The sequence below is a fragment of the Drosophila tropicalis genome, unplaced genomic scaffold, assembly GCF_018151085.1.
Source record: "Drosophila tropicalis isolate 14030-0801.00 unplaced genomic scaffold, ASM1815108v1 contig_859, whole genome shotgun sequence".
In the NCBI taxonomy this organism is placed as follows: Eukaryota; Metazoa; Arthropoda; class Insecta; order Diptera; family Drosophilidae; genus Drosophila; species Drosophila tropicalis.
Window position 1 is genome coordinate 10,298,701 of NW_027173353.1, and position 21,641 is coordinate 10,320,341.

The 21,641-nt window shown below is 39.9% G+C and overlaps 4 protein-coding genes across 7 annotated transcripts; 2 read left to right on the forward strand and 2 right to left on the reverse strand.

Annotated features, from left to right (window-relative positions):
* Positions 1-2,653: 2,653 nt before the first annotated feature.
* Positions 2,654-7,171, forward strand: stck (LIM zinc finger domain containing stck). Of its 3 annotated transcripts, none has more exons than XM_068297141.1 (6): positions 2,654-2,771; positions 5,628-5,747; positions 5,812-6,117; positions 6,176-6,317; positions 6,384-6,642; positions 6,710-7,171. In XM_068297141.1, the coding sequence occupies exons 2-6, from the start codon at positions 5,644-5,646 to the stop codon at positions 6,904-6,906; spliced, it is 1,008 nt and encodes a 335-aa protein (XP_068153242.1). In that variant the 5' UTR covers positions 2,654-2,771; positions 5,628-5,643; the 3' UTR covers positions 6,907-7,171. The 3 variants fall into 3 exon arrangements, with proteins under 3 accessions (XP_068153242.1, XP_068153241.1, XP_068153240.1); XM_068297140.1 differs by lacking the exon at positions 2,654-2,771 and adding an exon at positions 2,962-3,139; XM_068297139.1 differs by lacking the exon at positions 2,654-2,771 and adding an exon at positions 5,525-5,562.
* Positions 7,172-8,041: 870 nt separating this feature from the next.
* On the reverse strand, positions 8,042-11,218 carry Veneno (veneno). 2 transcript variants are annotated; one of them, XR_011033299.1, is made up of 7 exons: positions 10,924-11,218; positions 10,356-10,862; positions 9,353-10,192; positions 9,126-9,295; positions 8,875-9,065; positions 8,501-8,802; positions 8,042-8,405 (listed from the first exon to the last, which is right to left on the reverse strand). XR_011033299.1 is itself a non-coding variant. In XM_068297138.1 (6 exons), the coding sequence occupies exons 1-6, from the start codon at positions 10,927-10,929 to the stop codon at positions 8,639-8,641; spliced, it is 1,878 nt and encodes a 625-aa protein (XP_068153239.1). In that variant the 5' UTR covers positions 10,930-11,218; the 3' UTR covers positions 8,416-8,638. The 2 variants fall into 2 exon arrangements, 1 of the variants encoding a protein (XP_068153239.1); XM_068297138.1 differs by lacking the exon at positions 8,042-8,405 and having other exon boundaries at positions 8,416-8,802.
* Positions 11,219-12,166: 948 nt separating this feature from the next.
* Positions 12,167-12,957, forward strand: ATPsynCF6 (ATP synthase, coupling factor 6). The gene is made up of 3 exons (XM_068296220.1): positions 12,167-12,258; positions 12,477-12,628; positions 12,699-12,957. The coding sequence occupies exons 2-3, from the start codon at positions 12,477-12,479 to the stop codon at positions 12,865-12,867; spliced, it is 321 nt and encodes a 106-aa protein (XP_068152321.1). The 5' UTR covers positions 12,167-12,258; the 3' UTR covers positions 12,868-12,957.
* Positions 12,958-12,959: 2 nt separating this feature from the next.
* PolE1 (DNA polymerase epsilon catalytic subunit 1) lies at positions 12,960-20,029 on the reverse strand. The gene is made up of 4 exons (XM_068296219.1): positions 19,879-20,029; positions 19,691-19,817; positions 13,380-19,636; positions 12,960-13,314 (listed from the first exon to the last, which is right to left on the reverse strand). The coding sequence occupies exons 1-4, from the start codon at positions 19,938-19,940 to the stop codon at positions 13,011-13,013; spliced, it is 6,750 nt and encodes a 2,249-aa protein (XP_068152320.1). The 5' UTR covers positions 19,941-20,029; the 3' UTR covers positions 12,960-13,010.
* Positions 20,030-21,641: the final 1,612 nt, after the last annotated feature.

The window sequence follows — 21,641 nt, forward strand, 5'->3', positions numbered from 1 at the left end:
CCATATCTGTGTGTGTCTATATAAAGAGACAGTTTTCTGTGTGTATGTGTGCAGACTCCACAGTAAAATTCCCAACTACAAAACTCGAGCTGTTTGTTGTTTATCTGGTTTGCCGGCTTTAGGCCAGCTGCAATAATAAAATAGCATAAATTGAATTTAAATATAGAAACCAACCAACGACACCCACTGCATCCGCTTGGAAAGCGCCCATATTTTGCATTGTCAAATTCGGTTAGGGACTCCACGGACTGATTAGCTGAAAACTAATCGGAAGCCTTGAATCGCCGAAATAAAGTTCATCATGTTGTTTTTTTTTTTTTTGGTTTTTTGTTTTTTGGTAAACAACAACATAAAAATAAAATGTAATTTAATTACGAGGCGCCCAGACGGTTCTATGCTGTTGCTACGTGCCGCTTGTCGTGTGGGAACGCAGACGGAAGACGAAAATGTGGACGGGCGGACAGACAGTCGTAAGACGGCCGGTGACAGTCCGCTCTCTCCTTGCCCTCTCCCTCCCACACCCTTGCTATCACACACACACACTCACGCACACCTATCGCGGCCTTGTGGTGTCGCTTTGTTTGTTAACTGAATTAAACAATAACAATTTACAGTATATTTTTTTGTTTTAAATGTCACAAAAAGGCAAGAGGGCTGGTCCTCCATAGATTACCGTTATTTATATACCCTTAAACTCGGCTTTGAATCTGAAAATCAGCGTCATAAAAGAATATTTGGGTCCAGGGGAAGTCCCGAAGTCCTTACAAATCTTTTAATTCTTACAAATTTTGATGCCCTGTTTTCTTTTAGAATCATATTTATTTAGTAGCTTAGCCCAAAATTTATAAACTTTAAGGTAAGGGCAGATTAAACTAGCAATAACAATTTGGACCTTTAACTAGATACAAGTACATTGACCCTTAAAATAAGATTTTAGTAATGGAATTGCCTGTTAATTATAATAAAACTTATTAAGTATTTTAAATTATGTTATAAAATTCAGTTGGGTCACTAAATCAAGGCAAAATTACTAAAAAACAACATATATTTATTGTTTTTAAACTAATTCCTAATCACTTCAATATACAACATTAACAACTTTAGAATTATCAGATTGTAGAATACTTATCTATAAATATTTCAAATTTTCATAAACTGAACTGAATTAATAATAGATGGTTAAGAATAGATAGAATCATTAACTAATACTAACATTCAAATAAAAATAAGTAAAGTTCTATTCAACTTTAAGTGAAGTGTTTACAATCCTTATCTTGTTTGCCTAGCGGTCTTATCAGGAACGAAATTAACATATCTTTCCCTGTTGCGCTACAAACTTCTTATAATAATTAATAGACCCTTTCTGAGTTGGCGTATCATAAACAAGGTAATATCTTTCGAATAAAGATAAAACAAAGCCCTTTGATTCGTGTTGGCAATGCATTATTTGCATTGTACTGATATACAAATAAAGAGCAATTGTTGCCAACTGAACGTTTATTATTATTAATTGTAAATATTTTTACATTGCGGAAATCGCGAAATTCGACCCTCAATGCGGCGCAAAGGCGGAAGTTTTTAATTTTTGCAAATTGAGAGAAATAGTAATCAACATTGAAACTAATATCAATAAAATGAGTCAATCTCTTTTCAATTTAACATTTCAACTTTGTTTATGAGTACCTACCCTATATTTATGTATACCTACCTATAATTAGTTAGAACTACTGATAAGTTTATCGTTACGAAAAGTTTTAGTGTTTTTATACACGTAAAACGAACACACATGAAGCTGATAAGAAAATTGAAAAATAAGGAAAAACAAAGCACCTTAATAAAACCTTATCTCTAGACATTGTAAGAATTTTACTGCCGAATATGTTAAAAAAAAACATTTTTTGCTTCTTTCGCTTTTAAATTTAGGCGCCCAACCTCACAGTGCTGCCAACACAAAACATAGTTTTCGATATCACTTTGATTATTTGTCCGATATCCAGCAACGGTCACATGTGATCGATAGTGAGGGTACTCGATAGTTTAACCATCGATATTATTTCAAATATACTAATGCTAAGATTTAAAAAAACAGATATTCAGCCCGGGTTTCTTAAAAATATGAACCAAAGACAAATTAAGAGTTCCATTCACTTACAAATCTTAATATAAAGCTTTATTTTCTGGATTATTTTACAACCATTGATTTGATATTTATCTAAACGATTTGTTTAACATATTCTTCTTTTCTTATTCAATTTCTTAGGTCCGTAATGATCGCTCCTGCCTTGCTACATAAGTATGCGTTAGGAACCTACGGAGCATGTCGGAATAGATAAAAATTTTTAGACGATGTTTAAGATGTTCATTAATTTAATCATTAATCATTAAATCAATTAAATAGAAATGTTATCAGTTACTTTCCAGTACTGAAGCGAATCAGTATTTTTAAAACGATTATCAAGCAGAATTCCAAGTCTTGGCCCAGACCGGTTTTCGTATGTAACTAATCTTTTTTAACAGCGACATCTGTTTTCATGGTATTAAACAATTTTTTGAAACATTTGAAACTCTTTTTTCACTCAAATTAAATTGTCGATATATCGACCATCGAGAAATTTTCATCGATATATTGAAAAACTAATCGATACTATCGATAGTCCTATCGATGGTTCTCCAGCTCTAGCATAGAAGTTAAAGTTTCCACAAAAAAAAACAATTCCATTTTAAAGTGTTATTTGTTGGTATACATTATTTTTGTTTATTTAATAAAAAAGGTGTTTATGCTTAAATTCTTTTGAGAAATATTTGATTTTAAAAACAATTGATATATAATTAATTGGCAAGATTTGTGGAATTTGATTGTTGTTGTTGTTCTCTAAGCAAATTGTGTTGACAGTTGTGGCCCTTTCTGGCAGTTTCAGCTTATTCGCGAACCGGATTTAGCTGGAAGTCAGCTAAATTGGCATTGCCAATACGAACATCAGCAGCAACAACATCAACTGGGAGATATAATCTTTACGATTTCAATTTGCAGTGTCCGTCTCGTCGTCGTGTACTAAAAACGCATTGTAGGCCAGGCCAATACCAACAACAAGTGCAACAAGTGAAAGCGATTACAAGAAAAAATCATGCCACCCGTGCAGTAAGCAAAGAATGAGACAGAAACCTAAGAAAAATTTATTAAATGGCCTTGGAATTCAGCAGCCTTTACGCCCACTTCTAACGCTCCACATTACATCACATTACCCCTTCTCCTTGGCCGAAACCCACTACAATTCATCATAATGCGGCCTAATCTCGCACTGACCCACTTGATGCTGCTTTCATTCACTTGTCTCTGCGTTTACTCTCTCTCTCCATTCTGTCTGTCTGGCTTGTTGCATTCGCTCATTTCCCTAATCCCAATTGAAATGCTTTCTCCCCTCATACCCAACACATCCATCAATCGAAATATGCAAATCTCTTGGGTCCGTTCCATGAGAGGCATTGAATTGGATGCTCAGGTCTGCTGCAGATGCATTTACCAGGGTGTTAATGCGCCAGATGTTTGTTTCCATCCGTCGATGACGTCATGTGGTCGTCATCAATTCAACAATTTATTTATAGATGCCGCCGCCGCCGTCGTTGTTGCTGCTACTCTTGTTTACCATAGCCCATATACATATGTATGTATGTATGGGTGTGTGTGTGTGTGTGACTGATGTGCGTGTATTTAAAGATGTGTGGATTGATTAGTTTTTTCTACTTGGCGGCAAAATCAATTTCATTCATTTAGTTTGAAGCCATCGATTTGTTTCACGGAATTTTAGTTCGGTTTGGTTAGAAACTTCTGAATAACCCTTAAAAATTGAATGGCATATCTTTGAGTGAAATTTAAAAGATTTTCCCACCAAAAGTGATTTTGAATCTGCTTATAAATATTTGGCATATATTGATTTCAGTACACACCCCGATCCGATACTATTCATTGAAATAAAAATGTGCCTTTTATCCCAATATAAAAAGAATTCTTCAATGAAAGGCCAGTCTAAGCGGGAAAATTAGAGACATTTGCTCCCAAAAGTATGCAATAATCAGTCAAAAATAGTGTTTTTAAAAACTTATAAACAAAATTTCAAAGTTTAAGTTACAAGGCATACTAAAAGTTTAAAATTTGTTGCAAATACTGAATTCTTTTCTATGCAATAATCTTTTAATAAACCGAATTAGTTTCCTGAAGTCAATCAGCATTATTTGATGCATATTGCAAAATTCTTGGACGGGTAAAAAAAACTTTTGCGCGTTTTCGACTTAAAAAATTTGTTTATTGTTTACTGCTGGCGATTTGTTAGTATAAAATTCATTGATATTGTGATATTAAGAGGTTTGATACTGAAAATTTCGAAAATTTACAAATAAAAATTATGTGGCTAGTTCTAAGATTCAAAAACGGATTCTCAAATATTTGTTATACTCAGTAATAATGATGATGAAGTGAAAGTCCCAGGACTTTGACGGTTTACCCAAAAAGAGAAAATCGACTTGATAAGAACATTTTATAAACCTTTATAATTTCAATTTGTTTTAAATTGTGGTAAATCTCGATCAATATTTCGTATTGCGTTCCCATGTATGAACACAGCGTTGAATAATCCATTTTAGATTGAAATTGGAATCTTGGCTATGCCCTTGTTTAGTGTTTTAGTACAACTTTCATCATATTAACAATTGAAATAGCTATAAATTGAATACACAATTTGTAATTAAAACTAAAATTAGTTTCATTATAAAGTTTGGAGATAAGCACATTGAAAACCAGGGATGGGCTAAGCTGCTTCCCCGAACGGGGGGCTTTGGCGGAAACAGATATGTATTTATTTTAGGAAGGAAAAGTTGTCTAAACACATGAAATTTTCCAAGTTTAAAGACAAAATATCGTTTGCCCTTATTTATACTGGATGAGATACTTTTCAGATTCAACAGTTTAATAAGAAAAATATTAGTCTTGGGGGGGAAATTGCTTTGTTTCCTGTTCCGTGGATCCGCCACTGAAGCCTTAATGCTGACTGGATAAACCCGAAAGAAAGCTCTTAAAGTCAACTTGCTCACTTAATCGTAATCACAATCTTTATACACAATTTATAAACATTTAAGGATTATTTGTGCTTTATCCTTGTCAAATTGATATTTTGTTTACCCAAATTTTCACTGTAATGACACATTTTTCTCTGTTTTCCTTGACCATATCCGTTTTCACTTCATTCCACATTGCCGCAGGCTTCAGCCAGCGCCCTTCCGTGTCGTATAACGCTTGCAGTGGAACTGTTCGCTCTTTGCATTACCCCGACAAGGGGAATGTGTGTAAAGCTTTTGTATTCACTTTCGTATTATATCGTATCGTCTTTGCATTCGTCAGAAATATGATTCACAGAAACGACAACTTGATAAGAGGTTCTTAAGCTAACAAACTCCCAACTCAAGCAATTTCATTCTCCAGTTGCTCATAATCTGTCCAGTTTAGTGGACACACAAACTAAGCTGTATTTAATAACCATTTGTAACCATGATGTACTCCAAGGCAGAAGAGTAAACATAAACAGAATATCTATTAGAAATAACATACTAATTCTAGAATTTCTAATCTATTGCAGAGTCCAGGCCGTCAGTATGTCGCTAGGTGCAATGCATTGTACGCGTTGTGCCGATGGTTTCGAACCCACCGAGAAGATTGTCAACTCTAATGGAGAACTCTGGCATACGCAGTGCTTTGTGTGAGTTGGGGCAATTTATTTTACCATCTTTGTTTGGCTGATTCTATCTCTAAATGTCTTGTAGGTGTGCCCAATGCTTCCGACCATTCGAGGATGGCATCTTCTATGAGTTCGAGGGACGCAAATATTGTGAACGGGATTTCCACGTGCTGTTTGCCCCGTGTTGCAACAAGTGTGGTGAATTTGTTATTGGACGCGTCATTAAGGCCATGTCAGCCAGTTGGCATCCACAATGTTTCCGTTGTCAGTTGTGTGCCAAAGAGCTGGCGGATTGCGGTTTCATTAAGAATCAGAATCGCGCTCTATGCCACGAATGTAATGCCAAGGTTAAGGCAGAGATAACCGGAAGATATATGTGTCAGAAATGCCAGTAAGCAATAGCCAACAATCGTTCCAGCCAAGATATTGATTTAAATCTTCAATTTCAGTGGCCTCATCGATGAAGAACCTTTGCGTTTTCGCGGAGAAGTCTATCATGGTTATCATTTCAATTGCACGGCCTGCGGCACCGAATTGGATTCAACGGCGCGTGAGGTCAAGAGTCGTCCCGGTTTGGCAGCCAATGATATGGTGGGTTAAATCTCAATGATCTGAATGAGTAGATAATAATTTAAGAAACTGTTTTCAAATGATTAGAATGAATTGTATTGCTTGCGCTGTCACGATAAAATGGGAATTCCCATTTGTGGCGCCTGTCGACGACCCATCGAGGAGCGTGTGGTCACTGCCTTGGGTAAACACTGGCATGTCGAGCATTTTGTGTGTGCCAAATGCGAGAAACCATTTCTGGGTCATCGGCATTATGAGAAGCGTGGCCTGGCCTACTGTGAGACTCATTACCATCAATTGTTTGGCAATTTGTGCTTTGTCTGCAATCAGGTGATTGGAGGAGATGGTAAGCAAACTATTCACCAAATAATTGGTCAAACACATTTGTGATCGAATTCCCTTTTCGTTTATAGTTTTCACTGCTTTAAACAAGGCCTGGTGCGTCCATCACTTTGCCTGCTCGGTGTGTGATACGAAGATGACTCAGAAATCGAAATTCTATGAATACGATGAGAAACCTGTATGCAAGAAATGCTATGAGCGCTTCCCCAATGAATTGAGGCGACGATTGCGTACTGCCCACGAGATGACAATGAAGAAGAATGTCTAGTTTGAAGCTCTTTGCCAACTTGAGACCAAAACACAGTGCCTTTTTGTCTATTTACTAAATACATACTAAAATGCCTTTCCCCCGCTCTCACATAATTTATTGTGTGTGTATTGTGTGTAATTTTGCAAATTATAAAGCAAACTAATCCAGCTAAGCAACAAGAAAACAAATCAGTAAATGTATTAACAGCTTTTAATGTTGTTATTTAATTTGAACTTTTTATTTATATACATATTTAATATATGAATGTTTTTTGTAATATGAATTTAAATATATTGTTCTTTCCATATATGGAAAAAAATAAAAAGGCACTTGACTTTTAACTTTTTAGCCAAAAATTCGAATCAAACGATTATGGAATGATTGTCGAGTGAGTTTTTCAAATAATTTAACAAAAATGCAAACTAATCGGGAGTAACCATATGTATGTATAAAAGTTTTTAACCTAAATTTATTTTCGAAATGATTAAAAAAATGGTCAGAATATATGATAACGTAATATGCCGATTAACGAATAAAGTAGGAACAGAAAATTTATAAAATGGTAGAAACTCTTTGTGGCGAAGTAAAAAGAATCACTCAACATAACTTACTATTACAATGCTGCATGAATGGCAGATAGATAATGTTCGATTGAATCCTTTCGAATTTAATTGAGTTATATGGGAAACAACTTTGCAATGATAGGAATGGCTATTGATATTTAATTAGGCGAAGAGAATACACGGTAACGTGTGGTTTGTCAAAAAGGCCGTGCCAGAGATTGTGTATACCCATTTGTTACCTCTTAGGCCCAGTAGGCATTTCTTTGGTTTCAGATATCACATTGGCAGGTGTCATTAAAGAACTTACACTGTTCTTTGCAGATTGACAAGTTGAGATTTTAACATAGCAGGAGAAATTGTTGCCTTTGCAGAAGCAGTGCTGCTGGTATTAACTTGAAGTTCTTTGCAGGAGAAGGACAACACAAATGTTGAGTGGGCTTGGGTGTTAAGGCATGAGAGTCGGCGTACTAAGTCGAGAAAAGTAGCTCAGCCTGGAACACGTAAATTCAGGTAACTTGAATGGACAAAAATAAGGAATTCTTAGTCTCGCCGATATATAAATCAACTGTAAAACGGAAAGAATTTGAAAATGCTTTAACACTCGAATAATTATTATTGTTATCGGTATAGAATATAGTTGTAAACTATCAATGCAACTATATTTTACAAGCACTGGCAATTATGGTCTTCAGCTTAGATAAAAACTACATCCATACACAAGCCAGGGATTCGAAACCAAATCCTTGTTGTCCATCTACCGAGGACTGCGATACTCGAATTATAACTTAAATGTTATGATTTGATGTAAATGGAAATTAGGATTCGGATGCATTCAAAACAGTTGTTACATTCAAACTCAGTCAATCCGTTTTTGAGACTCGAACACGAGACTCTTTTAAATTCATCTTGAACATTGTTTAACGAAAATTATATATCTGTCATTTATGCAGCTTCCTAATAATAATAATTAAAATAATATTTAGTGGCTCTTAATATTGTCAAATATTATAGGAATTAAAATTTTTAAATTATATTCAAATGGCACATACTTGGTGAGCCTCATCCTCATCATCCGAAGCCAGGGAAGTGGAGCTGCCTGCCATTCCCCCGGGAGCGTCAAGTTTTAAAAATTTTATGAGCTACCGCTCCCCTACCGCTCCGAATCCTGATTACGCTCAATTCCTTATTTATTTCCCTATCATTCCCGCCAATTTTTCAAGTACTCTTTTACAATGAACCATAGCCATATCATGCCGATAAGTAACACCATCAACTTCCACCACATTATTGACTACAAAGGTTTCAGTTAAGTGATCTTTTTGCTTTTGATTCAGCATAAGAGAAGAAATGCCTGGAAAAAACAACAAATATATATATACATATGTAAAACTGAGAATGTTTTAGTAAATCTGATTAAATTCACCTTCCATTATGCATAAATTGGTTACACAAGGAGCATCAAAATGTAAAGGATATCGACGTATATTCTGCGATGTAGTCTTCTCCATATTGGTAAAATCCAAAAGTTTGACCTTATAATTAGGTCGATCGATTTGTGTTACTTTCGCACGACACCAACAATCGTCAACTTTTACAATTACATATTCCTTAAGTCTGCGTAAAAATGAGAATTCCATTATTCCTTTTTTTCAATATAAAAAGGAAATTGCTTACACAGGTTCATAGGGCTCTGGATCATGAAAGTCGGCGAGTATTGACTGCAAATTTGTAAACATTTTGGCATGAGCTGTATCAAAGGCCCCAAAAACGCCCTGATTAATAACCGAATTGTCCACAATGAAAACTTCAAGAGGATTTGACTCAAATCGAAGTGTCTTAAAGGGCTGAATAAAAAGAGAGTTTAGATTATAAAAGATTTTAAAGTATAGAATATTACTTACTGCAATTAAAACTGGTTCATTGCTTGATTTGGTAATACCTTTGCATGGTGGTGATGGATTGGCACTGGATGTGCTAATATCCTTGCTTGAGGATGACTTTTCATTTAAAGCAATTGATTGCTCGTTTACCTGTACTTTAATTACTTTATCTTTGGTTATTATTAATTCCCCTTTATTCTCTGCCTCATCAATTTTAATCTCTTTAATGGGCTCAGGCTTTTGTGCTTCCTTGAGTGAAACTTTCGGCGGTGAGGTCAGTTGGCTTATAGCTTTCGTTTCATTAGCTTTTGCTTTAAAACCTTCGATTTCAATCTGATTATTGTCTTCGTTACGTTTAGTTTTCTCAGTCAACTGCTCAATCTTCTCCCTACTGGGTGACTCACTTTTCACCTTATTATTTTTGCTCTGTGGCTTTTCATCAAATAAATCATATACCTCTTCATTGGCACAGAACACCTTGATTTCCTCATTCACTGATTTCTTAGTCTCTGCATGGAACAATTCCATCTGGTTATAGTTATTATTGTCGTAAACGCCAACAAATCGTTTGCCCCCATATTGTGTAAGGAATTTTTTAACATTATTGTTCATCTCATAATTGGCAACACCTTTAAGTTGGACTTGTTGTGTGTAGCATGGCAAGGACATTATCTCATCGTTGATTTCGAATACTGTACTTGGCTGTCGCACCTCAATTATACCCAGGTCCAAGAACAGGATTCGCAATCTATGTTTACCCGACAGAACTTCGGCGCGATGTAATTGGCCATTATAGGTGGCAAGGACATATTGAGCTCTTTGCTGGCAAAGCTTAGGGAAATCCTTGGTCATCGTATGGATCTGCAATAAGAGATTTGTAAAAAGGATTATTACAAATCTGTCTATACATCTCAAGAGAAGCCATCCTTTATAGTTGGCATAAAAAATTGCTGACACAAGGTTTCTTATTCAAAATTTTATGCTGACATTCGCATTTTGTAGCACTTCGTATGTATATACAAACCTTCTCCAAGAGACTCGCATGTGCCTTATCTGTCTTTTCGCTGGCCTCGCGAATGAAGCAACGATTTGGGGACCGAAAACCATTAACATAGAAAACACTATGACTTGCCGGCATCGACACTTTTGGTGGTGAAGCAGTAATTTTTGTTTTCTTTATGATGTTATTGGAGACGCTTTCGCTATTGCTGGATACACTCTTTAAATCTTCATCTTTATCGCTAATCACTTGAAGTCGCACAGTCGGAGAAACTTGAGACTCTACAATGCTCTCTGGCCTCTTGTTGTTCTTATCGGCATCAACATTCTCAGGCTCACGTTTCCTTCCTTCAAAATGGTGCGCTGAAAATCTTTGAGGATAGACAAGAGCTGGCATTGGGAAGCATATATAACGATGACTTTGCCAATCCCTGCGCTGGCAATTGGTTGAACAATAAAAATCTCCACATCTCTGACAAGTTAGTTCTGCTCCACTCGCGCAGAAAACACATTTGCCTTCCTTTAACACTTCCTGTAAATAGTATAAAACTGCAATAACTGAATAAACAAAAAAACACATTATTCTTTCTTACATCCATATCTTCAAGATAAATTTAGGTGCAGCTGTTCTTGATCTTGTATTGAGACTGAATGTGACTCCCCGTTAGGCTGACTTGGAATTCTAATTTGACTGCGGTGTAGAGCTGGAACAAACACCGATATACTACCGATATTTCGATGGTTTTGTATATTGGGAATCACTATCGATAGTTTTTAATTGTTAAGGCGGACTGAGTTGACTTAGAAATTTGGAAACAGGACCAAACAATGAACAACTACCTTCTAAATAACGTGTATTAATGAAATTTATAAGGAGAATAACAAACATCAAAACTGCTAAATATATGGCATATATGGCTTGGCCGTTTACTCTCTCGGAAATGCTGTGGTCGTCTTAACGTGTTTGATACCTTCCCAAGATTTTCTGAAGTACTGCAGAAGCAAAGCAAAGAATTGCTAGTCGTCGATTTTGTTGGGTATAACCAGCCGAACTTAGTAAATACATCTATGACCGTCAGAATATGCTTATAGTCTTTGTAAGTACACTCCTAGAACCTAGAAAATCAAAATGGTTAGTTAAAACTGGAAAATCATCTTTTCGGATGCAACAAGCCTGCTTGCCAACTTTACGGCTACTGATAATACAAGGATTACAGCATTCGATATATTTTTGGATTTTTCCTCGAGATGCGGTATAAAGTATTCTCTGCAAATCAAGTCTTTCGTATTTTTTGCCCCGAAACGTCCTTTGTTATGGGCCTGACCAATAATCTGCTGCTGCATTGCGTTGGGGACAACAATCTCAATCAATTAGAAAACCGTTAAAGCTACTCAACTCGGGGTTTTTTAAACGTTTATACAAATCTTCGGGTTATTTCTGTTTTCGACTTCAAACTTATGTTTGGTTTGAATTGACTGTTCATCTCTTTCTCATTACAATCTTTAGCTATATGACCAAATCCATTACATTTGTAGCACTTTATACCTTTCTCTTTATCTCCACACACAACATCGTTTTGAACATCTTTATTTTAACTTTTCATTATTTTGTCTTTTACTTTTGCATTGTTCTCGTCGTTTTTGTATTTACCTTTGCCTTTCTTAGATTTTTTTCACTCATTATTTTATCTGTCTCGTCGTCTATTTAATTGTCATAAATCATTTTCAAAATTCCGCGCAAACATCAAAAACCTCGATTTTTTCCAGCTCTGCTGTGGTGAGTAATCGACTACAGTGCCAGTGCAATCGGTTGTAACTTTTCGTTATCGATTATAGCAAATCAGGAGTAATCGACTACTACTCGATTACTTTCTGTTGATTTGACGATTTTCCATCCAACAAGATTTGCGTTTGCTAAGGAAAATAAGGTAAAAACTATGTTAAAAAAATAACACCTCTGAAATCTTAATCATTTAATGGTGTTATATGGAGATATTGCATCCTAGACAGTCTTTTCATATTAAATCATAGGCAAAAACATAAGCCACAGCTGACAATTACATAACCTTTTTAAGGTTACAAAACAATTGGCGAATGCCGCAGAAATGTAAAGAATTATTAATAAAGAAGGTTTAATCCTTTGCAGATGCTGACCCAGTCAATTCTGAATGGAGTGCGAGTGCTCCGCACCGAGGCACGTCGCAACATTGCTATTTTGGCACCAGCTCTGAACAAGGCATCCGATCCCATCCAGCAATTGTTTTTGGACAAGGTTCGCGACTACAAGCAGAAGAGTGCGTAAGTATCAAGTACGCCCACCTTGTGAATAGAATTGTGAAGTAATTCATGAAATTTATATTTTTCGCAGTGGTGGCAAATTGGTTGACTCCAATCCAGAAATCGAGCGTGAGCTGAAGAACGAGTTGGAGCGTGTGGCCAAACAATTTGGCAGCGATGGCAAAACCGATATGCTGAAATTCCCCGAATTCAAGTTCCCCGAAGTCAAGGTTGATCCCATTAGCCAGGGCAGCGCATAAGTATGTTTAAGTTCTTCGTATCATAGCTTGCTACAGAATCGATCCCGCAGGATTTCAACAACAAATAAAACTCGTTAAAAACAAGCAAAATATGGAATTCAGAGTGTTCCTTTAGTATCATCATCTTATAAACTAAGTGCCATCTATCGTGGTGTTTTCAGTGCCTGCTGTACTGTTTCCTGGAGCAACTGCATCTTATGATTGCTGGCCACTTTGCTGAATGTGCTTAGCAAGGACTTAATGTCCTTGCCACTAATTAGAGGCACAAAATTTCCGGCACAAGTGCAAAACTCTGCCAAATTCTCACGCTTTATCTCATTGCAGCGGGCACAACGTAAATCCTGCAGAACATATGACATTAATTTCCGCTGAAGCACATCAATCATTCGCATCTCAATCTCCTCATTGTCATAGGCCACATAACACTGGGCGCACAGCCAGACAGGACTACAAATAGGTAGAAAGGTATATTTATAATCTCATCAAAGCAATAGACAATTTTTAATACTCACATGCCATCCTTCATGGCCCGATGTTTGTCCTTACACAAATCTAAATCTCGACAGTGGTTGCAGGCCTTGCAGATGACCTCATTGATGATGTAACTATCACAGGGATCCGTCCATTCGGCCAGATCGGAGAACTCACCAATGCCCACCAATCGTAGCATATTCTTGCGCAGTTCATTGATCTGTTCCGCCAAGGTTTTGTCCACACTAAGCACCTTGACCATTGTGCGTATTAGCTCCAAACCAGGACTGGGCTTACCCTTGCCATAGTTTTTATGAAGTTTGAGGACATAATCAAAGGCACAATGGGAAATATCTTTAATTGCCTGCTCGGTGGTCTTTCTCTCGGATAAAGATTGCATGAAGAGTGTCAGCAGAGATTCAAATTTCTCTCGACATTCATTCTCCTCGGGCAAATGTTCGCCTATAGTCCAATTCAACTCAAGCGAAAGTTCCTCCTCCTCCTGCTCTTGATCATCTACCACTTGCAAGTCGGGATCTCTATTTTCCGCGTTGTCATCATCGTCTTCATCATCATCATTATCCACCTCATCTGCATCAGCCGCTGCGCTTCGCATGGTAGTGGAAACTATTGATGAAACTGTCTCGTCGATACCTTTTGGCAATTTTCCTCGTATACCCGAGAAATTGGCCTGATCCAGCCAGAGCATAAAGTTCCAGCATTGCTCGAAACTCAATTGTATTGAATGGAACATTTCCTTGTTCCTTAAACTTTGCACGATGTAATCCACATAACCCAGAGCATCCGATACCGATTTCTTGCCAGAACTTAATATAATACGATTAAAGTCCGCATAGACTATGGTGGCACCCAAACGCTTGAATTCGGCTATAATCCTCAAGAACATCTTTCTCATCAGATTGTTGAGGGATCGCCGCAGAGCCGGATCATAGAGAAGAGCGTTGCTCGAGCGAACCCATCGATAGAAATGGACAATTTGGAAATCAGAGAATATATTCCGATTGATGGAAACCTCACGTAGCCAACCATTGACCATGGAACGCATAACCCGAAAGGCTGCCGAACAGAGGGCCGTCTCATCATAGCTGGGCAAAGTGGCAGCCGGCACAGTGCCAATCATTTCCTCCAGCGAAGCCTGTGGCATCACATCGAAGGTGATGGCCGAGGAGGCTCCCTCCATTTCCTGTATTTTATTCGACTGCAGCAGAGCGCTCACTGCCAGACTGTCCAGGGCCAATTCCACGCACACATCGCCATAGAAACCCGCCTTGTTCTGCACCACACTGATGGTCTCCTCGAATTCGGCCAGCAGGCGACTGTCATCGGCCTCGCGACCACCAAGATCGGGTCGTGTGCTAGCCGACCACCACAAAACAAAGTTGTGACGCTGCAGGAGCCGAGCAAAGAATAAATCGGCACCAAAGAGCACCGTATCCGGCGGCATGTTACCAATTGGTACATGGAAATAACGACATTGATCCAACATTAGATCCAGCACATTGTTCAGATTAAGAAAATGACGGATTACAGCACGTGAGCCCTGTCGCTGCCAATCCAGGCCAGACAGCAGACTCGCATCATCGGAGATGTGTATCTGAGATTGTGGGAATTCCAGGAGCATTGGCATCGAATTACTCATTTTTCTAGCCTCAATGGCCGTCTGGAGGCACAACATAGTTGGCCCCGAATGCTCCTGCTTGTAGGCCGTGAGTACACGTTGGATTTGTCGATGAATCTGCTTGACATCCACCTCAATGATCACTTCAAATGTAAAGTCCTCCGATGGTATTTTCGCCTGTTCAGTCTCCTGACTTAAATTCTTGAGCAGGGCAAGACGTTCCGCCGTGTAGAGTTGCCGCATATTTGGCATCTGATTGGTTCGCACAGTGTCCAGAGCAAATATGTAGGCCTTCTTGCTGGGCATGACGAAGAGTGCCCAGATTTCCTTCTTGGCTGTGGGTATATTATGCTGATACAAATAAATCTTACGCATTCTCGAACCGGCGTATTGCAGATACTTGATGTGAGACTGGGGACGTTGCTCCAATTGTTCGATGCTAAAGCTTTCCAGATCTTTGGTCGGCAACATGGCTAGACGACGCGACTCATCCCGCTGCACTCCACAAATGCAGCCCATGTCCATGAGGGCACGAAACTCAAGTGTCATTTGCGTCTCGTAGATGCCCTCAATGTCGGGAGTGGCCAAATCTGCCAACATGCCCAGTGAATTGTCGCGAAACACTTGCTCCGGCACACTGTAACGATAAAGATTGTAAACTGGTCGAGATCGGGGCAACACCCGATTGACTTTGCGCCACAATTGACCCTCCTCCGGCGGCGCGGCACTGCGTTGATTGACATAGAAAATTCTTGGCACTGTCAGTTTAATGCGATGCAGTTCCTCCCCAATTAGTGCCCAAACCGTAAAATGTCCAAGATCATCAACTGGCACTAGCTGCAGAATCTGCCACGGCTGATCGAGGAGAGAGCGTTGAGCTCGTCTCAGGAAACCACCTAAAGTAGCTGCAGCTGTTCCCGATCTTGCCATCGTAGACGACGAAGCCTCCTCATTTCCGCCGGCTCCAGCTCGTTGGCGTTTTTGTGCTTGACGGCAGCGATCACGTTGCTGCTGCTGCCACGCCCATTTACGTTTCTGGAATTTCACCCATTCGACAATCGTTTTGCGCGTCTCACCGATTGGTGGAGGAGCACCCAAGGCCTGGCGCCATGTTGTAGCAGCGGCAGAGGATTCCTCATCCTCGTCGTTAAGCTGGACTCTTTTCCGCTTGGTAACCACTGGCCTACCAGCCGCCAGTCCGTCCTCGGGACCATCCTTGCCAGCCAAATCCTCCATATCCAAATCCTTATCCTCTTGCCTTTCCATAGCCGGTTTTGGTTTCGGTCGGCTGGTGAACATCTCGTTAATGCGTCGCTGTTTGAGAACATCATTCTTTTCTAGCATTTTCTTGTGCAACCAATCTGGATGCTGCACTCGCGGCACAGGATTAGCCAAGCCTTGCAGGGCAGCGGGAATGGTGATGATTTTTTGAATAGTTCCACCCAAACGCTCGATATAGTAATTCCAATCAAGCACATCTCGTATATCCGCATCTCCCATGGTGTTGTCCTTGAGCCAACGTCTCAGATGATGGCGACGCACACTCTCCTCCGACTGAAAGATGGCCAATGGTATGGCTCTTTCCGTGACTGGAGCTCCTTCGGGTTTCTTGGATATAATGTACTTGCAGGCCAAGCCGGCATCCTTAACCATCTGTTCGCCCAAGAACTCGGCCAAGCGTTTGGCCGTGGATATGGACGTACTCTTCTGTGCTCCATACTCTTCTAGCTTCTTTGACATGGATTTGTTCTCCGAGATCAATTCGAAGAGCTCAGAGTCGGGCAAATTTGAGCCGCGGCTATAGAGCACATCTAGCCAATAGTCAGCCACCTTGGCCACCGAAGCATAACATTCCTCCAGAGTGCTACCTGCCAGAAATGCCTCGAACACGGAACTCTGAAAATTCTTGATCAACTGAAGTTCACCGCGACGTTTCACCTCGAAACCCTTCAATTCTGCAAGTGATCCATCAAAATTGAAGACAGCATAACGTTTCTTTAGCTTCTTGCCTTCCTCCTTGGCGGCGGGTAAAACCATGGCCAAATATGGACCGTCTACTTCAAAGAAAATGGAATTCTCCTCCCGCAACTCATAGGTGGGAGGTTCACCTTTTCCTGCAGATGGTTTCAATTCGTGATATTGATCGTTGGTAAAATGATCCTTGACCATGGTGTTGAGCACAGCATTCGGATAAGATATGTTAATCTTCTTCTTCTTCTCATGGGTGGTATGTATGGTGAATTCCTGGGGAAATGATCCAGGCAATATGCACCAAATACCATCAGTATCCAATTCCAACGGACGACCGACTCGCTCAATAATCTCTCGAGCTTTGGTAATAATATTCGAGCCAGTTAAACAAACTATTCCGGCCATAGGCATGGAATGCCAACGAGCTCCACGACGCATCACATAACCATAGAAGGAATTAAGAATACACTTGTGGGCCAACTGCAGCGAGTCGTAGAGCACTTCGCGTCCCTTTGCGGCCTTGATTTCGGAGGCATCGCCTGACGCCACGGCCGCTGTTACGGAAGCCTTGGCCACTTTCGTCAGTCCCTTGTATTCGTATCGACGATCACGAAACGCACGCACCGTATCCACATAGAAACTGTTCTCCTTCTGGCAAATGGTCGAGTTGCGAGTCTCGAGTTTTGTGATTTTTGTCTTTTTGTACGCCTTGCGGCAATAGTCCGATAGACGTTTCTTTTCGTAGGCAGCCTGATCCTCCTTGGAGAGCTCGTGAAATGCTCGGGTTGGTCCACCCGGGAATAGAGGTGGGAATTTCTCCGTCTCCAGTTGTTGTTGGATGCGTTGGAATTCATTGCGCGAAGCAGGCAACATCTCGCCACGCCATAACCAGTCCATGGAACGTTTACACCGTACGCCGGGCTTATTGAAATCGCAAGCAGCGCAATCCAGATCCGTCACCATGGCCGAAGGTTGCAAACGATTGGTGAGAATAATGTTGGGGTACATAGCGCCCACATCCAAATGATAGATAACCGGTTGCTCCAGTCGTTGGGGTATGTCATGAAGTCCCTGCAAAGCCTGAATTATCTCTTGCTTAGTCTCGGCCAAATTGGTAACTTTATCTAGTGGGATGCCCTCCTCCACCGCAATGGCATGATGGAGCACGGCATCAACATGCTCCATGAGCTGCTTCACCATATTCGGATCCAGACGAAAGCGACAGGGTATATCCGCCCGAAAGACACCCGATTCGAGAGCCTCCACATGACCACCCACATAGGTCTCGGAGTCGAGGACATGACCCTCGTTGGAGAGCTTGTTTAGCTCACTCATGTGCTTATTGGGATACACGATATTCGCATGATACGCCTCAACCATCAACAGAGTCTCACATAGAGTGCCGGAACCTTTTCGCAAAATTTCATCCGGTTCCATGGGAATAATGGTGTTTAGGGCAAAGATAAACGGATGGACGTATTTCATGTATAGATAGTAGGTTGCCACTGCATCCGAAACGGAATAATTGGACAAAACCTGCGGCTGCTCCACAGCCATGCGACACATATCCTCGGGATCCAGTTCAACTGGATCATAGCGCAATTTCGCCTTCGCCACTGCCTTTAGACCCTGCGATCCCACTGGCAAATAAGAATCACGCTTCACCCAGCACAGACAGTCCATGTGAATGGAGGGGCGACTCAAGTAGTTGCCATCCCGCACCTTAGAGAAGCCAATCTCCTGCTTCATATCCAGATCATAGACAGCCGCTCGCGTCTCGACAAATGGCCAATCGAAGAAATCCCCATTGTAGGTAACCACAATATGCGGACGAACCTCCATAATGTGGTCAAAGAATTTCTGCAGCAACTGCATCTCGTTCTCCTCGTTGAATATTATGAAATGACCCTCGAATTCCGGCTTGGGTGTGTACTCAAAGTCCTCTACATTGGATGAAATTATCTCACGATTCGTTATAAGATATCCCTGGCCATCAATCATATACGAGATCATCATAATCTGATCGGTTTGGGCATCGGGAAATTTTAATGGCAATTTCGTAGTCTCAATATCAAATGCCAGGACCACGGGCTCCGGTCTGTCGAGTATATCCGGCCGACATGTGATCGTAGGCATCTCGACACCACTGCGGCAACGAATGTTGTACCATTGGCCGCAAAAGATTCGCAAATCAATTGACACACGCACATGGTAAGGTACATCATGCTCCCGGATATCCGTGATGCAGTCGAAATAATCGAGCTGCCGCTTGCCTGATCCATCTTCTGTATTGGCGGAGGACTGGGCCAGCGACGAGGCCAGCATTTGCATATAATATGTATTGGACTTTTGACGTTCTGTATTCCGACGCACTGCAGCCATCAATTCCCGCCTCACCTTGGTCATGGTGGTTTGATTTAGGAACGACAGTTTTAAATAATGCTGTTTCAGGCCCGCCAAGTGATTGGGCAAATCCAGATCTTCTTTGGTTATATGCTCCAGACTAGCAATCTGGCCAGAATATTTGCGTCCCAGAAACCGTGCCACCTCCAAATGCATATTATCCTCGGGCCGCACCAACAGATATGGCTTATACGCCACTGTACACTTGAAGCGAGAGCCATCCATTTGTATGAAGAATAGATCCAGAGCAGCTGTCAACCGGCGATCCTCGTCCAGGACTTCATTCTACAAATGAATCTTTATAGATTTGCCAGTCTTAAGCGAGAATCATTCACTTACCGCATGCATGTTGATCAAGTAGCCGGTCCGTTCCAGGCTATCCTTGACCCTGTCGAATCCATATTTGGAATCAATTTTATCATTCTCCCGCGACTGTCGGTAACCAGCCTCATTGAAGAAGTCATCTCTGGAAAGAAATTGTTTATGTCTTTAATTTCAAGCAGCATTACTGAGCTTTTCTTACTTACCCCTCGGCTCGAGTTTCACTCACAAACTTTCCTGTATTCTGTAGCACTTTAGGCTCAGACATTTCGGACAATTTAATAAATAAATATCAACAAAACAACATTACGATTTGCCGCCAAAAACATTAATCGAGAACACCGATAACTGACTATCGATAGCTGATTGCCAAAAATTACTCTCTCCGAAAGAAAAATACCACATAGAGATGGGCAAGATCCATGCTCATCTGTTCGACATTGGTACTTTTGGTTTGGTGTGGCGGCAAATTTAAAAATATTTTATGTTTGACGCTTATTAAAACATTTATTAATTTTAGATTTATATTTGAAACAGACGGCAAAATCTCACTTTTTTTTTTTTCTAAAATATGCTTAATAACAAAAATTCTTAATTGTTATTATCAAATTGTTCTTGTAAGGGGTAAAAGTTTAAAGGATTTATAGTAAATTAATTGTTAAGCTAAGGACATTTACAATGAATAATTAAATACAAGTCTAAAGATGGATTTTTATAAAATTTAAAGAACTTAAAGTTAGTTAAAGATATGTACATTTATTTATCATAGTATTTACTTGTAATATGTAAATACAAATTTGCTTGATTGCTTTCGAAATGTCACACAAAACATTTCTCTTTGAAATTTTAATATGTTGAGTTTTAAATTTGTTATTACAATAATATAAAATAAATGTATCTAACCACAATGAATTCACATTTCAATTTCAATTGTGTTTTTTATCAAGATTTCGAGATGCACGTAAGTCCCATATATGTACACACACACCTTTCCATATCAATGAATTGCAGTTTGTGTGGTTCCAACTGGGGAGCTCAACCAACCGAAGTGTCTGTGTGTCTGTGTATTTTACCAATACCAACCGGGTTCATTCATAAAATCCGGCTCACCTACACGCGTAGTAAAAAATGCAGTCACCAATATGCAGCAGCTAACTGAAGCAGAAGCTGAGGCAGAGGCAGAGACAGAGCTGTGCGCATGCGCTCTTTCATTAATTCGCTCTCCTTTGAGTCCTCTCTCTCTCCCTCTCTTTCTCTCTCTTTGCTAGGCACTTGTTGGCTGCCCTCAGACGTTTGTTTCTCTTTCTACCATTTTAACTTTGTTGCAAGGGCAATTTAATTGCAGGTTGCAAGTTGACAATCTCGCCGGATATGTATTTGTTGCACGTGTTTCGTTATGCAAGGGTGCCCCTTTGCCACCACCTTGGGCTCGGTTCGCCGATCGGGTGGTGGTGGGGGCAGATCGTTTTAAATCTTATTGCCCTTTTTATGGGTGCAGCTGCACCCATACTCTTGCATATTAATGTTGGTGTGCACATAATTTATGCGAAATGCGTTGCCAGAATATGGAAACACATGCAACAACCGCCGCACGGTTGCACCGATGTATTGGTATCTATGTGATAAACCTGTTTTGGTGTTTGGTCCGTCCCAGTTCTGGCCAAAGAGAGTCTTTCCTCTGCACAGTAGTTAAAAACTCAAATTTGAAATATCCTTAACAGATTTACCTAAATCTATTTAATTAAACAAATTGTTTTCAATTTTAAATAAAAACTTTTGCAAACAAATGCATTAAAATAATAATTCAGAGATCGAAATCAAATTTGCATAGCTATCACATGTCACTCACACCACTGTGCAATTGCTTGCTAAAAATGATTGCCCCCACGCACACACACAAAGACAAACTCACACACACACACAGAAAGACTTATTCTTGGTTCTGATCGGGGAGCGCAGTTTTGTTTTA

Excerpts from the sequence above, each read along its gene's own strand:
- stck (XM_068297139.1), top strand. The coding sequence starts at position 5,540 with ATGATGTACTCCAAGGCAGAAGA. Across the intron at positions 5,563-5,627 it reads ATGTACTCCAAGGCAGAAGA|AGTCCAGGCCGTCAGTATGT; the intron begins GTAAACATAAAC and ends AATCTATTGCAG. Across the intron at positions 6,318-6,383 it reads GTTTGGCAGCCAATGATATG|AATGAATTGTATTGCTTGCG; the intron begins GTGGGTTAAATC and ends TCAAATGATTAG.
- PolE1 (XM_068296219.1), bottom strand. The coding sequence starts at position 19,940 with ATGTCTGAGCCTAAAGTGCTACAGAATACAGGAAAGTTTGTGAGTGAA. Across the intron at positions 19,818-19,878 it reads AGTGAAACTCGAGCCGAGGG|AGATGACTTCTTCAATGAGG; the intron begins GTAAGTAAGAAA and ends ATTTCTTTCCAG. Across the intron at positions 19,637-19,690 it reads ACTTGATCAACATGCATGCG|AATGAAGTCCTGGACGAGGA; the intron begins GTAAGTGAATGA and ends ATTCATTTGTAG.
- Veneno (XM_068297138.1), bottom strand. Across the intron at positions 9,066-9,125 it reads CCAGAGCCCTATGAACCTGT|ACTTAAGGAATATGTAATTG; the intron begins GTAAGCAATTTC and ends ATTTTTACGCAG. Across the intron at positions 8,803-8,874 it reads CAATTTATGCATAATGGAAG|GCATTTCTTCTCTTATGCTG; the intron begins GTGAATTTAATC and ends TGTTTTTTCCAG.
- ATPsynCF6 (XM_068296220.1), top strand. The coding sequence starts at position 12,477 with ATGCTGACCCAGTCAATTCTGAATGGAGTGCGAGTGCTCCGCACCGAG. Across the intron at positions 12,629-12,698 it reads GACTACAAGCAGAAGAGTGC|TGGTGGCAAATTGGTTGACT; the intron begins GTAAGTATCAAG and ends TATTTTTCGCAG.